Raw genomic sequence first — 16,720 nt, forward strand, 5'->3', positions numbered from 1 at the left:
ATTTTCTTGGCCTTTTGATACTTTAAAAAATGTATGTATCAGAATTATCAAAGTAATGTCCAAGTCTACTTTATTCCTGAGACATCAATTCAACTATTAACTCCATTTAAATATTTCCAATTAGGTGTTTGTGTTAATTCTAAGGAAAATTGCACTCAAGTTATTTAATTCCTTGCCCTAAATTCTTCTGAAATGTAATTACGATGGGAGTCAATACCTTTTATGTTAGCTCGATATAGGAGGTAAATATTAATTATGGCATTCAATGTAGCTAAATAAAAAGATATGACTGTATTACAATAACATTCAACCATATAATGATTACTAATACTTACTGAATGCTCCCAAATCTTGTATGTACATAACATGCACAAACTATTCACACACATATACATTTATTTTCTTCTTCGTTTATAAGCATATATTTAATTATATATATTTCCAATATTTTCACATCTCCTCCTTGTATGTAGAAACACTCTTTCCTGTGAGCAGTTGGAAGGCAAAGACGACCTGCAGCCTAGAGAACAGCGACCAAAATTTGTTTCTAATGATTAACAATAAAAAGCACGCCCACTCTGAGATCCATCCGCTAAAAAAGTAGTCCCAGCTCAGGTCTATTTGTAATTGGCTTTGGAGCTCAAACCAATGAGAGTGAGACTGGGCCGGGAAGAGTACTATCGACGGAAAGTGCAAATGAACGAATAGCAAAGCTTCACGGTTGGACTCATGGTGCTCAGTCAACTGGTCTGGAAGTTTCCCCCCTCCAAATAACTGGGCGTCACTCCCTCGCAGGTTGCTGGTGCAGTCTAAAGCTGTGGCGGAGTGATACTCAAATTCCCCTGTGCTGCTGGGAGGGGGGCGGTGCGGGGGGAAGAGAGGGAGGAAAGTAGATCTGTAGGACTTGAGTGAGGAAAAAGTTTGCAAGTCTGGACAGAAGGGAAAAGTGCTCCCGAGAGATCGGCTTTGGGGAGGGGAGGGGGGAGAGAAGAATAGCTTTTTTTCCCCCCCTTCCACTCTTAAAAAGCTTCTTTCTCTTCACCCAAGTCGACTGGCACAATTGGGACACTCTCACTCTTTCTCTCCGGCTCTAGCTCTCTCCCTATAAACCCTCAAGATATGTCAATTGGTCAGAGCCAGCCGGGAATTTCGTGCGGGTGCTGAAGGAGCTGCGGGAGCTGGAGAAGAATGAAACTGCTTGGAGTGAGCCTGGCTGCCGGCTTGTTCTTACTGGCCCTGAGTCTTTGGGGGCAGCCTGCAGAGGCTGCGGTAAGTCCTCCTCCCCCCGCCCATCACCGCACTCTTTACTCTGAAATCACTTTTTTTGGGTCCCTTTACCTTCCTTTCTCGTTGGCCTTGGCTAGGGAATTCAAATTTGCTTTCACTTATTTAGAAAGAAACATTATTTACAACGCTGGTAACTCGAGCCTTCTGAAGTCCAAGGGAGAGGTTGAAATGTTCAAAAATAGGGCTGCTTGCTTCCTTGCAACTAGTTGCTCTGGGTGCAAGAGCAAAGCCTGGGGTGGGGGACACCTATTAATGGCTCATTAGGTTCTGGTGGGTATTTAAAACTTTTCCTCCCTACTCTCCGCCCTCGGGTGTTTCCCTGCCTGCCGGCCAACCTTTTCACTACTTGTACCCAGCCCACGCACTCTTTAAACTTTGTCTATAGTTTAATATTTTGGCTCTTCTAAAATTCAGCTTCCATCAAAGTGTTAACCCCCACTCCCATGAAGTTCTTCCCTTTTGCTCTTTTCTGAAGCAACATGAAGCTACCCCCACCTCAGGTCAGTAAAGCCACTGACCTGCTTTCTCTTTCTGACATCTCTGTTACAAATGCTAAGGTAACATACCAAGAGGAGTGAGGTAAAGACTGATGGCCTCAGGCTTCAAGTCTTTTGCGTCTTTTTTTTTTTTTTAAGTTATGGGTTTTTGTTTGTTTACTTTAAAAAAAAAACTCACGAAGGGACCTAAACAAATTGAGAAATTGCCCCTCACCCATTTAAAGGAAAATAATTTTCTTTTTCAAAGGAGAATCAGTGTTCCAATTTAAAGGAGAATGAGGGAGGATGTACAAATGAAATGACAGAGCAGAAAGTTCCATTCAGTTTTAGGCATGTAGAATTAAACCCCAATATATCTCCTAGAAGGGTATCTGGGTAGTCCCACCCACTATCCTACTGGGGATGGGAGGTAGATGTAAAGGAATGAATGGCTTTGTCAGAGAAAATGTTCTCCAGCCTGAAGCCCTTCATCTTTAACTTCACATAACCTCTAAAAAAAAGTGCGACAAATTATTTAAATATTGTATTTGAATGATTATAATGGATGATTTTTATTTTATTTATTATGGAGGGTTTTTAAAACATTTTAATATGAGATCATGGCTTAGGCCTTCACATGGTTGAGTGACTATCAATTCTTTATAAATAGCTGCTATGTTATAGTTTATCTATGTCCACTTTTTAGTTAGCTGTCTAGCCTCCCTATAGCACTCAGCATCTCTTGCCCTCTTTTTAGCCTTCAGAAAGTGTATACTCAAGGTATGAAAACTAACTTTCATGTTACTCTAAGAATCACATAATTATAGCAAATCTGCTGAAAAACCATGCATAGCAAATATTTTTAATTATGAATGCCATAATTTTTCTCCATCACAGTAGATAAATGATTTAAAATTGTTTTTTTGATGCAGAGCATCTTAATGGGGTAAAGTTTAGCCAGTTAGTAGGGCTACAGATAAAGCTACAGTTGTGCTGTTGAAAATAGTTCATTTTAAAAACATCCTTTTGGTGCCTACTGCTTATGGCATTTGGCCCAGGGGCAAAGATTTTGTGGATGTTTGATTAACTATTTCTTTTTTTTGACACTGCTATTAATAAATGTGCACCAGATAACAGTTATGCAGGAATGCATAGCAACACTATGCATCAATTTATATTAAAATGAGATTTCTTTATTATTGACAAACCTTGAGAGCAAGCTTGTTTTCTTGGATTCTTTAACAACTGAGTGTGTATGAAGTAATTACAGATTTTTCCTTTTACCTCATATATAATTTTTTAAAGAACACTTTACATCCCATTTTCCTATCATTAGGATATTGTGCCTCTGTTGAAACCAGGGGTTTGTTTTTCCTGCTTCACACATCAGTATTCTAGTTAGATGAATATTTTAATCATCTCAAAAATATGAATGGTATCTGCTCTTCATACTAGTGCTGGGGATATTGGTTAAGCTTTTCCAGAGTAAAACTGGAGGGTAGTGGGGCTGATTATTGACTGAAGTAGTCTAATACTGGGGCTTTTATACTAGGAAGAGTGTTGATACTTAAATTGCCTTACTTTTTCATAAATAAATGATTTTGTTATCCCTGAAGTCATGCCAAATTGGGATATCACAAACATGTGGAAGATTTTTTTAGGTAGAGTGTTCACTAGGTGGAATAAAGTAACCTCTGTGCCAAAAGGTTAGCAATAAGAGAAAAAGACAGCTTTAGGTTGGAAAGGTCATTTCTGGTGATAAAAATAATGTATTTTTTATGTAAAGGTGATACCTTTACTGACTCACTGTCAGTATGATATGCACTTGATTTATGGATATGGATATTATGTAAAATTATACTACTACTGTACAAATGTAGCAAGTTGTTTTTGATGTAGTAGAGTGGATAGGTTTCTCCTAAATTGGAACTATCTCCCTGTGACCAGCGGCAAGAATTCAAGGGCAGCAGTGTGGTTTGCAGCCATGAAACATTTCTTCCTCTATGAAGTATTTTGCTCCATAGGAAGAATGTACCATCATTGCCATCATTTATCATTATAGTTTAAATTTTCTACTGTGTGTCTACTGTGTGTCAGACACTGTGCTAATATAGTAATATACATTAACATATTTAATCTTGACAACAGACCTATGAAGTATATACCTTTATTATCCCCACTTTGCAAACAAAAACCACAAATCATAGAGGTTAAGTAACTTACCAGAAATCACACAGGTAGTTGTGGAGATAGAAAATTTGAATCCAGGCAGTTTGACTCCAGATTCTTCATCCTTAACAACTGTCCCATACTGCCTCCTTTGTATGTGATCTATAGAGGTCTATTTGGCATTCAAAGGATTTGGATCGCTGCTACTATTTTGTTTTTGGACACAGGAGGTGAAATGGAAATGATAATACATGTTTTTCTGCTTATGTTAGGAGAAGCAGCATGGTATAATGGAAGGAACTTTGGCCTTAGAATAAAAAGATGAGAGTTTGGTCTCTATATCTATATAGAGTGAGATAATTTAAAAGCAGTCTAAAAGTAATTGCTGTTGCTGATTGTGTGATTTTATGCAATCACAATATGTAAAAAGTTAGATTTAAAAAACAACTATAATTTGTGTAGATGACTTGTTTTGAAGAAAGATTTGCCTTGTGATTCTTTAATTACTCAGTTTCCGCATTAATTTTGAATACACTGAAGTTTTCAGGAACATATCTATTGTGAAAAAGTGGGGTATGTATGTATGGTGGCACATTTTGCTTAAAATGTTCAATTCAGTTTTATTGTTTCTACCAATTTACCTAGCCATCATATCAACATTTATTCACTCAGCTATCTATATATCTTTAGTCTTGTGCATATATGTATATGTCCTGTGACTGTGTAAGAGTTTGTATATTTTTTCCTGGATTTTAATTTGGCTTTTGAAGTCTGTATATGTAAGACCTGAGACTCTTTACCTTCAGCTAACCTTGATAACTTGGTTAAGATGCTGTCTGCTAGGTTTATCCACTGTAAAGTCACTATTTTTTCCCTTTGCAATTTACAAAGTGAGCAGATCTTGTGAGACTATGTAGGACATTATTGTGAGATAGTGTAAATATCCTGTTTCTTTTTCTTTTTTTTTTCCTGGCCTCTTCCCAGAATAAATAAATATCCTGCTTCTCATCATACTTTTGTCCCCTAATTTTAGCATCTGTTGGTGACTCTGGCCTGAAAAATTATTATTGTGACATTTGCCAAAAGGTGATTTCAATTTTCAACATTTTTCTACATTTATTAATTGATTGAATTCTACTATAATAATGAACTTTTCTTTCTCCACTGTTTGTTTATGTATTTATTTATTCAGCTGTTTGTTTATAATAGTATGGACTTAATGAATATACATTTTATTCTATGGGTTATAATGATTTATAACTATTTTATTACTATTTACTTTGCTGAAATTACCCCAGATTTGGCCAGCAGGAGCCCATTCAAACTGGCTTGTATCTCCTTTCAACATGTCTCCATCACTTCTTGAGCACCCTTTTACTTTTTGGTACCACGAAATGTTGCAGATTCATTTTCTTCTTTCCTTGCCCCAACCCTGGAATCAACCATTTCTCCAAGGAGCTCTGATTCTTTGTATGGGAGAATGGTATTTAGAAACCCAGATCTGGGTGCTTGGCATGCTCATTGCTACTGGGGGTGTCAGTAGGCCCTCTCAGCAGACAGAACTAGGAAATATATGTGTATATACACAGACACATACCCACTTCTCTATCAGTTTCTTACAATCTCTCTTTATATATATGTTAAAAACCATGAATTCATAATGATACCTCTGATTCCAGTACAAGACCACAGAATAAACACACATCTTTGATGTAGTGAGACCTCACTGTTTTCTGGTTCTCTCTCCTCAGATATGTTTTGTAGGCTTTGCAGAGGTTTTTTTTTTTTTTTTTTTTTTTTTTAGTCTCGTTCTGTTGCCTGGGCTAGAGTGCCGTGGCATCAGCCTAGCTCACAGCAACCTCAAACTCCTGGGCTCAAGCGATCCTCCTGCCTCAGCCTCCGGAGTAGCTGGGACTACAGGTATGTGCCACCATGCCTGGCTAATTTTTTCTATATATTTTTAATTGTCTGGCTAATTTCTTTCTATTTTTAGTAGAGACGGGGTCTCGCTCTTGCTCAGGCTGATCTCGAACTCCTGACCTTGGGCGATCCTCCCACCTGGGCCTCCCCGAGTGCTAGGATTACAGGTGTGAGCCATGGCGCCCAGCCTATAGAGGTCTTGTATATATAGAGTCTTTAAAAGATTGGCCTCTCAAGTCAGACCTGGAACCTGACTGGTAGATGTGTGACTTTCAGCAAAGTAGTTACTTGAGCCGTTATTTCTTCATTGGCAAAAGGGTGGCAATAGTACCTATCTAACAGATTGTTTTCAGGATAAAATGAGAAAAGTTATTTAAAACATTTAGAATAATACTTCACACATAGTAAATGCTCAGTAAATTTCATATTTAATTATTGTCATTATAAACGATTTATTGACTTACCATTTCTTACTGCATTAACTCTCATATTCTCTGCCTTATTTTCAAGGCCTGTCATGATCTTTCCCCTTATCCAGACTTATTTTTCAGTACATTTTGTGATATACTCCCTCCATTCTAGCTTAGGTGAGCTTTCCTGTAGTCCCTTGAGCACTACATACATATTTTGGCCCTCCGTCTTGGTTAGAATTCTATGGATCCAAGTCTTTGCATACTTTCAGCATAATATTTACATTCATTCAACAGATATTTATGTAGCAACTCCTGAGTACTCAAGAATTTTATTTATATTGTTCTATTTCTACCCTTATTGGAGGTGTGCAGCATACAAAATAATTTCGTGCTAGAAACTAGGACTAAAACTGAATAAGACAAGGTTCCTGCCTTCATAGAGCTTACATGCTAGTGAGAATAGATAAATATTCCTGTGAAACTTTTATTTACTATCATATCAAGTGCTGATTGTACCCTTCTTCGATCATTTGTAATATTTAGCCTCTCCCAGTTTAGTATCTACGTATATTTGGCCTTACAAGCATTTTTTTTCATGGGATTTTTATCTGTTCTCCCTATTTAATTATAGACTTTTTGGAGTCAATAACTGTGTATTTGTTTATTCATTTAAACAATTTACATGTTGATTTTGGTAACAAAAGTAATACATGCTCAATGTCAAAAACCTGAATAATATAGAAGATTATTGAGAAAATAAATTGAAGTGTTTTTTTCTTTGGAGTAAGATATGTATATGTATTAATAATATTCTATACTGAAGATTAATCAAATCATTATAACTATGCATTAAGACTTCTATAGAAGGATGATGAAATTCTGTTAAGCTTCCCTAAATTTTATCCATTCAAAGCATCCTAAACAACTACACTTTGGAACATTGACTTCCATTCTTTCAAATCTGTGCTTCCCGGTGGCTGTCCTTATTGTGCTTGAATAAACTCTTTAAAATAGAAAAAGAAGAAAATAAAAATCTGTCTGTTGTTCTACCAGCAGCCCAGAAATAATCCCTATTATTGTTTTGATGGTTAGGCCAGGCATGGTGGTTCATGCCTATAATCCTAGCACTTTGTGAAGCCAGGGGGATCACTTGAGGCCAGGAGTTTGAAACCAGCCTGGACAACATAGCAAGACTTTGTCTCTACAAAAAATAAAAAAATTAGCCGAGTGTAGTGGCCTGCACCTGTAGTCATAGCTACTCAGGAGACTAAGGCTTGAGCCCAGGAGTTCAAGGTTGCAGAGAGCTGTGATCACCCCGCTATACTCCAGACTGGGTGACAGAGAGAGACCCCGTCTCTAACAAATAAACAAACAAACAAGTAAATAAATAGGTTAAAATAAAAACAATAATTTGGAGTCATTCTATATACAGTTAAAAAAAAAAAAAGAAAAGAGAGATAGGATCTCACTTTGTTGCCCAGGCTGGAGTGCAGTGGCATAATGATAGCTTACTGTAACCTCAAAATCCTTGGCTTAAACAATCTTCGTGCCACTGCCTCTTGAGTATCTCGGACTACAGGTGTGCACCACCACGCCTAGCTAATTTATTTTTTTATTATTTTTCGTGGAGACAGGGTCTTGCTATGTTGCCCAGGCTGGTCTCATGATCCTCCCACCTTGGCCACCTAAAGTGCTGGGATTACAGGCGTGAACTGCTGTGCCTGGCCCCTATATGGAGTTTTATATCTTAATATTTATTTACTTGTCAAGCATTTTCCTATGTTATTAAAATTCTTAATTTTAAAACATTATTTTTAAATTATTACATGCAATTTATATTTATAAATACCAAAATTTACTTACCTGTTCACTTTTGTAGAATATATTTTAAAATTTCAAGATATTTTTAGTTATTTTAAAAAGTGCTGCTATGGACATTTCTTATTCCATATTTTTTATTATTTTATAGCTATTGCTTCTTTCATAGGGAATTAGTGGATTAAAGGCTATCAGTATTTTTTAAGTCTTTGATACATACAGTAGACACTGATATTTAGAAAGGCTATATCAACAAATACATTCTGATAACCTTTTTTAGTGGTTACTGTATTACACCCTGTTAGGTAGATAATACTATTTCCATTTTTATGTACAAGGAATTTGAGGCCTACATGGGTTAAATAACTTGCCCAACGTCATGCAGTTAATACATGATTGGGCCAATATTTGAACCAAAGCTCTAAAACCTTCTCATGAGATTTTTCTCAGTCCCTATTTCATACGTGATGAATAATAGAGAAAAATAAAGTCATGATGAAAAGTTAAATAATTCCCACTGCCCATTTTTTAACCCCTTCCTGTGACTGGTCTCTCGACTTGTGTCTAAAGATAGACTCAGCACTGGCCCATCCTTTAGTACTCTTTACCATAACTGCCTGGACCATTGATCCTCAAGGGCCTAAATTTTAATTTTGTGAACCATGCATTCCCCTACTTTTCTACCCTAGACAGAAGGTGGAGCCTGCCCTCTGTGAATGCCTCGTCTATAGACCGCTTCCTAGCTATAACGAGAGTATAACATACTCTAAATACACTGACATTCCCTCTCCCCCAGGAGTTTTGTGAATGCATCTAAAATGGGAGTCCCTTCTGCCCTCCTTCCCCAGCTCCCTCACTAGCCCCTGCGCTGTAGCTGCCTATCAGGTTTACACTTAAATGGCTGTGTCTTTCCCTGGTACTGTACCTAGCTTTCATCTCTCTTAGTGATACTCCAGAAACTTCCCCTAATTGCTAATTTGTTTTTCCCACTTTGGGGTGATAATACCACAGTCCCTATCTCCTCTTTTTAGAAAATTAAACTTGTAAGTGCATATGGAATGAGATGTCCCCCATGTATTTTGTACCACTCCCAGTTTGAACCACTCCCACTTTACCTTCTCCCAGCATTTGTCAATAGTTAAATGATTTTATTTCCTCTTTGCCAGCCTTGTAACTTGTGCAATTCAAATGTATTTCTCTGAAAAATCATATACCGTTATGCATTATGGCTTTTCCAGGTGGCGTTTGAATAACTGAACTTTAAGCTTCTGAATGATAGGGATCTGTTCTTGCCAAATTACTTTCCAAAATGGTTTTACCAATTATATTCCTATCAGTAGTGTATAAGAGTGCCTGTGAGACAGTCTTAAATTTTTTCCCTGTCTACTGCAGAGACTATGGAATTGATGCTCAGTTGATAGCCAGTTGGTTGGCTGATTTGGTTCTATCCTCTAATGATTTTCTTTTTAAAATGCAGTCATTCTGTCATCTCATCCCCTTCTGACAATAGCAACCACAGAACAGAAGTAATTTTTGTGAAAATATATTCTTTCTAATTAACGTTATAAATGAACCACCTAGCCACTTAGCTAAATCTTTATTATAAAGATTTGTTTTTAATAGCAGTAATTCTTGAGAATTTTTGGAGAGACATCTTTAGTGTGATATCTGACACGTAGGCTCCTTTCATTTTAACAAACCAGATTCTCATTTTATGCATCAATGGTTGAATTTATTTACCTTCATAATCTGTCCAGGTCCAACTGCCCTTTGTTCCTTTAGTAGCTTCTGCTGGCTTTTAACCAAAAGGGTAGTCTGTGATGGTACTTGCTACCCTGTTGAAATGGGAACCTTAAGTCCCTTGTTATTTGCTGATTAAAGATAGCCAAAGGCAAATGTTATAAAAGAAACCAGGCTTTTGACAAATTAAAATTTTATCTTATTTTTTATTTTACCAAATCTGATGTAAATGTCAGGTTTACTTATTAACTTGTAGAGAAACTTAAGTCTCATTTACAAGCAAGTGCTAGTCTGGTTAATGGAACTGTGTTTTTGACAGTGAGTAATAAAATAGGACTCCAAGAAATTCTGTTAAAGAATTTTTATCTTATAATTCAATCAAATAATACTCTTCCTTATATATAGGAGAACTGGTTGATTTCCTTCCAAAACTTCTTATAGTATGTATGACATTAATTGAGTATTGAAGGATATCTGGAACTTTGGGGGGAAAGTGGTATTAAGAGTGCAAAACCACTGAAAAATTATTTAGTGTATTCTGTATTTACAAGCCCCCACAGGACCTTGCTAAAGGAGGAGAGGTCCTTCTCTGTGCATAATCTCACAATCTAATTGATGCAGTAAAATGTTTCTAAATGTGGAAGATAGGCATGATAGTACCTGTTTATATCACATAGGTTATTTTCTCTTGCACATGCTAGAAAATACTAATTCAACTGTCTTAAACAAAAAAGAAAATTTTGGGCTCACATAACAAGAAGTTTGGAGGTAGATTGTCTCCAAAGTTAACAAATTCAACCAAATAATGACACCATTAAGGACTCAAGTTCTTTCCATATGTCTATTCTGCCATACTCTACCTACCAATCTGGTCTCTCAGATTAGTCCTCCTCATTCTCTTAAGATGGCTGCTGCAGTTCCAGGAATTGCATGCAGACACCACAATATCCAGTAGAAAAAGAGTATGACCTTTTTATGTGTATCCCTTTTTATCAGCAATGAAAACTTTCTCAGGAGTCCCACACCTCCACCCTGAAAACATCTCTAATGTATCATTGGTTAGAATTGTATTATATGTTCATGCCTACACCAGTACATTGGCAAGTGGAATAGAACGATACAGGTAGAATTAGACAAGTCACAGTCATCTGCATAACTTCTCCCTGCCAAAACACAGTGTTGCCTGGAAAAGCTGAAGGGTGGAAAAAATCTGAATAAAATCAAGATTTTTTTTTCTTATAGAAAGAAAGAAACAGTTCCTGCTTCACAACCTCATGAGTTTTTCCTCAGGATCAGTTGATATAAAAGATTTGTAATAAATTTGTGTATTTGTTAAATTTAAGATATATTACTTACATAGGGAAAATAATGTTTTGTAGATTTGTACAAATGAAAGATGTTGACTATATAATTATAGACATTTTAGAGCTAGAGAGACTTTAGGTTAGTTATTCTCTAAGTGTGATCTGTGGACCCCTGGGGTTCCTGAATTCCTATCAGAGAGAACATGAGGATTATTTTAACAGTAATATTGTCTTATTCTGTTTGGGCTGCTATAACAAAATACCTTAGACTGTGCAGCATATAAACAAGAGAAATTTATGTCTCATAGTTCTGGAAGCTGGGAAGCCTAAGCTCAATGCAGATTCAGTGTCAGATAAGGGCCTGCTATCTGGTTCGTAGATGGCACCTTCTTGCTGTGTCCTCACACAGTGGAAGGGGCAAAGGGTCTCTCTTGGGCCTCTTTTACAAGGGCACTAATCCCATTCACAAGGGCTCCACCCCTGTGATATAATAATCTCCCAAAGGCCCTACCTCCTAATGCCGTCACTTTGCAGATTAGGATTTTAAGACATACGAATTTGGTGTGTGTGGGGGGGGGGTACAAATATTCAGACCATAGCAAATATGAAGAATATTTTGCCTTTTTTCACTGTGTTGATATTTGCACTGATGGTGGATAAAACTACTAGTGCAGTGTACCAAATTGTCCTAGTAGTCGTATTCTTCATACTCTCGGGTGGGGGGAAGCCAATTTTACTTAAGAATGTCCTCAATGTGGCATTCATTTTATTAAATCTTAAACCCCTGATTGCATACCTTTTTAACATTATGTATGACAAAATAGGAAGTATACACAAAGCACTTCCGTATGCTGAAATAAGATAGCTGTTTCTAGGAAAAGCACTTGCGCAATTCGTTTGAATTGTGGGCTGAACTAGCTGATTTTTGCATTGAACGCATTTTTCCTTGAAAGAACAAGTGAGACAAACTGTGGTTATTTAGACTTGGGTATTTGGCAGGCATTTTCTTGAAAATGAGTAAAGTGAACCTTTCATTTCAAGGAAAACTACTGGCACTATTTGTGGCCAATGGAAAATTTTAGCTTTTCAAATGAGAAATAGAATTTTGGAAAACTTGAATCTGCCACTGTGAGTGTAACAGCTTCCCAAATCTTAGACTTTTCTAATGCAGTTAGTAATTATATCGATATGCATTTTATATTATATAATAAAATGTGCTTATATTTGGAAACTCTGTGTATCTCAGTGAACTAATATTTTCCAAATGATTAATGCATAATGCTACAAAATCATTTATAGGGAAAAGATCTATTCAAAGGTAGAAGTAGATCAATGAGTTTTAATGTCATTGAATACAAATATTTAGTTGATAAAGTTTCAAATTCTACATTGCAACTAACTTTAAAGAGTCTACCACTTTTAGAGCTTTGGCATAGTATCAAAGAAGAATATACACAATTGTCTAAAAAGGATATTAGAATACCCACTTTTCCAACTATATAACTGCACAAAGTCAGATTTTTTTCATATATTGTAGCCAAAGCAGTGTGTTGCAACAGAATGAATGCAGAAGCAGATATGAGGATCCAGCTGTCTTCTATCAAAACAGACAAAGATTTCTGCCAAAAATGTAAAATAATCTCTTTTCTCACTATTTTTTGTTTTGAAAAATATAATTACTTTCCATAAAAATATGTATATTATTAATAATAATGGGTTTATTATGACTTGAAAATGAATAGATATTTTGAATGTAACTCAGTTTTAAGTTTTATATGATACATGTTGATAGATATAACCCACATATTGGGGTCCTCAATAATTTTTAGGAGAGTAAAATGGTCCTAAGACTAAAAAGTTTGAAAACTACTGCTCTACAGAGACCAACTCCATCATTTTACAGGAAAGTGAAGTGATTAATGAGAGATGTAGCTAGTTAGTTGCAGAGGCAGAGATGGAAGCCCTCTTCTCTGAATCTTACTCTAGTTCTCTCTCCAGTATACCACATTGGTTGAGGGATTGGTAAACTAGTGACGTAACTGTATCCTGGTAGATACAGTTACAGTACCAAACAGAAGAGAGAAATATATTTTATTCATCTATCCTGTCATCTTCAATCTAATTTCCAAGTCAGAAACATTCTCACTATGCAAATCATGGCAGAAGAGACACTGATAGAAAGTGAGCTAAAGTTGCAGTTATTTTATGTACTAAATTGGAAAATCCATGAAATCAGGATCCTTATCTTATATATCTTTGTATTCACTAGGATAGTTTTTATATATAGTTAGTTCTCAGTAGTCAGTTGTTGAGTGGATGTTGAATTTTGGGGAAGAATAGATTTATCTGGATATCACCAAATGGCAAGACGTAGAATTAATGGGTTAAGTTACAGGAACCCTGGATGGCAAGAATTTTCTAACAATTAATTGTATTAATTGCTGCTTAGTAATGGAAGTATCTCATTAGTAATAGTAATGTTCCTTTACTAAAAGTGTTCAAATAGAAGATGGATGCTCCTTTGTCTACTAACATACCAATGAGGTCTCTTTGAATTCTAGGATTCTATTGTTCTGGTTGTTAGAAGGCAAATCCTTTCTTTTTCAGCTCAAATCTGCCTCTGTGATTTAAAAGCAACTTCGAGTTATAACCGACCTACAATAAAGTGCATATATTTCAAATGTACAGTTTGAGTTGTGATATATGTATATACCTGTGAAACCATTACAACATTCAAGGTAATAAATATATAAATTACTCCAAAAGATTTTCATGACTCTTTGTAATCCTTCCCTTCCTACCCACATACCTCATCCCCAAGTAACCACTGATCTCTTTCTGTACAGTAGTTTAATTTTCTAGAGTTTTACATAAATGAAACCATATGATGTGTACACTTTCTTTATTCTGGCTTCTTTCACCCAGCATAATTATTTTGAGATTCATCCATGTCGTGGTATTTATCTATAGTTCATTATTTTCTTGCTCAGTAGAATTCCATTTTCCGGATATACTACATTTTGTTGACGGTCATTTAGGCTGTTTCTGGTTTGTGGCTATTAAAGTGAAGCTGCTATGGACTTTTTTTTGCATTTTAAAAGTATTTTATTGAGGTACAATTTACATAAAGTGATATGCATTGATCTTTGGTAAACAGCTGAATTATTTTTTAATAGTTGTACACACATTGGTAACCACCAACCAAGTCAAGATATAAAACATTTCCATTACCCTAGAAAGCTCCCTTATGCCCCTTCCTTTTAAATGACTTTTGTGTCTTTGTCTAAAAAATTGTAAATCCCAAGCTTATGAAGATATTATCATACGTCTTCTTCTAGAATATTTATAGTTTCAGAGTTTTTTATTTCAATAGATTAGGGGGTACAACTGTTTTTTGTTGTTGTTGTTGTTACATGGATGAATTATATAGTGGCGAAGTCAGGGCTTTTAGTGTATTTAGGTCCATTTGTTCTTATATAAATACCCAATTGTTCCAATACTGTATACTGAAGAGAAAAATCCCTTTTTTCATTGGATTGCCCTGATGACTTTATTGAAAATCAATTCAATGTATATGTACAGGTCTAGGTTGGAACTCACTAGTTTGTTCTATGGAGCTGTTTGTCTATCCTTATGCCAGTATCACACTGTCTTAATTACTTTGAGATTACTTTGGTAGCATGAGTCATTCAAACTTCTTCAAGATTATCTTAGCTATTGATTGTATTGGCTATTTATTCCATATAAATTTTAGGTTCATCTTGTCAATTTCTACTAAAAAACCTTTTGAGATTTTGACAGTGATTTTAACGATTCTATAGATCGATTTAGGATCTATTGAAATCTTAAAATTATTGTTTTTTTCAATCCATTAGCATTGTACATCTCTCCATTAATTTAGGTATTCTTTAATTACCTTCATCATAGTGGTCATGTATAGCAGTAGTTACATTTCTTCGTATGCATATGATTATTTCTATTCTAAATGGTATCATTTTTAAAATGTTATTTTTAGTTACTTGTTGCTAAGACATGTAATTCATTTTTATATTTATCTTTTTATTCTAAAATACTGCTAATTTTATTTTCTTATGATATGACTTACATACTGTAAAATTCACCCATTTTATGCATCATTCTGTGATTTTTGACAGAATTATACAAGTAGTGTAAGTGATCAAGATATAGAACAGCATTGCTAAATTTATTCCTTAGTTCTAGTAGTTATGTCAGTTTCTTTGAATTTTCTATGTATACAATCATATCATCTGCAAATAAAAAGAGTTATATTTTTTCATTTCCAATCCCTATGTCTTTTTGTACTGGCTGACTTATTGCACTGGCTAGGACCTCCAGTATAAATTTAATAGAAGTGGTAAATGATGACATCCATTTTTTGCTCTATATCTTTTGAGGAGATATTCAGTATTTTTCTATTATGGCAGCTGCATGTTTTCCACAGTTATACTTTACAGATTGAGGTGGTTCTTTTTCATTCCTATTTGCTGAAAATTTTAAGTAATGAATGTTAAATTTCATCAAAAATAATTTGCATCTGTTTAAACAATCATATTGTCAGAAACTCAGCTGAGCTGCTAGATGTCTGAGTAGCTGATTAAGACAACAAGCCAAAATCACAGTAACAGTCAAGCCTTTAATCACTTTCTGTGATTGTATAAACAAGAAGCTAAACCAGAGAAAGTGGTGAGGACTCACCCCACTTCCAGTTACATTTTTCCCCATGATAGGGTGGATCAGCACAGTCCTGGGAGTCTGGGGCTTTGCACTGACAAGGGAGCCCCAAACAAAAGGCTCCAGCAGTTTTATGGACCCAGGGACTTGGGGGAGGAAGAAGGAGAAGAGTAGGAGTGGAAAAGTATCCAGTACTGAGTCAGAGTGGAAAAAAGTGTCTCCAAGGTTTTCTCCCACTTCCTCTGCTATGAACATTTGTGAACAAGTCTTTGTGTAGACATATGTTTTCATTTTTCTTGGGTAAATATCAAGGAATGGAATTGCTGGGCTATATTCTAAGTCTATTTTTAACTTTACAAGAAACTGCCAAATTGTTTTTCAAAGTGGTTGTACCATTGTACATGCCATCGATGTATGAAAGTCGTAGTTATTCCTCTTCCTCACCTGTATTTGATATTGTCACTCTTTTACATTTTAGCTGTTATGATGTCTTGATATTGATATATCATTGTAGTTTTCTTATAGTCACCTTTTTATTTATATTCAGTAAAATTCACTATCTTCGGTGCACTGTTCTATGAGTTTTGATAAAAGCTTTACAATCTTGTAACCACTGCCATCATGAAGATTTAGAGCAGTTTCATTTCCTCAAAATGTTTCCTCATGTTGCTCTTTGTAATTAACCCCTCCATCTACACACAGTTCTAGTAATCACTCATCTATTTTCTGTCCTTATAATTTTACCTTTTTCATAGATGCCATATAGATTGAATCATTCAGTATGTAACTTTTTTAATATAGTTTTTTTCTCTTAGCATAATACATTTGAGATCCATCCATCCATATATCAGTACAGACATTTCTTCTTTGTTTTCTTATGATCAAGTGGTAAGAGCTCTTT

The 16,720-nt window shown here is 35.6% G+C and overlaps 1 protein-coding gene across 1 annotated transcript in view; it reads left to right on the forward strand.

The window, feature by feature from the left end:
• Positions 1-1,188: 1,188 nt before the first annotated feature.
• COL4A5 (collagen, type IV, alpha 5) overlaps positions 1,189-16,720 on the forward strand; it is a 266,384-nt gene continuing 250,852 nt past the window's right edge. The window contains exon 1 of the mRNA XM_012644645.1: positions 1,189-1,269. Within this exon, the coding sequence (XP_012500099.1) occupies positions 1,189-1,269 (81 nt within the window). The remainder of the gene's footprint in view (positions 1,270-16,720) is intronic.

This window comes from Propithecus coquereli, unplaced genomic scaffold, assembly GCF_000956105.1.
Source record: "Propithecus coquereli isolate 6110/MARCELLA unplaced genomic scaffold, Pcoq_1.0 Scaffold104, whole genome shotgun sequence".
Classification (NCBI taxonomy): domain Eukaryota; kingdom Metazoa; phylum Chordata; class Mammalia; order Primates; family Indriidae; genus Propithecus; species Propithecus coquereli.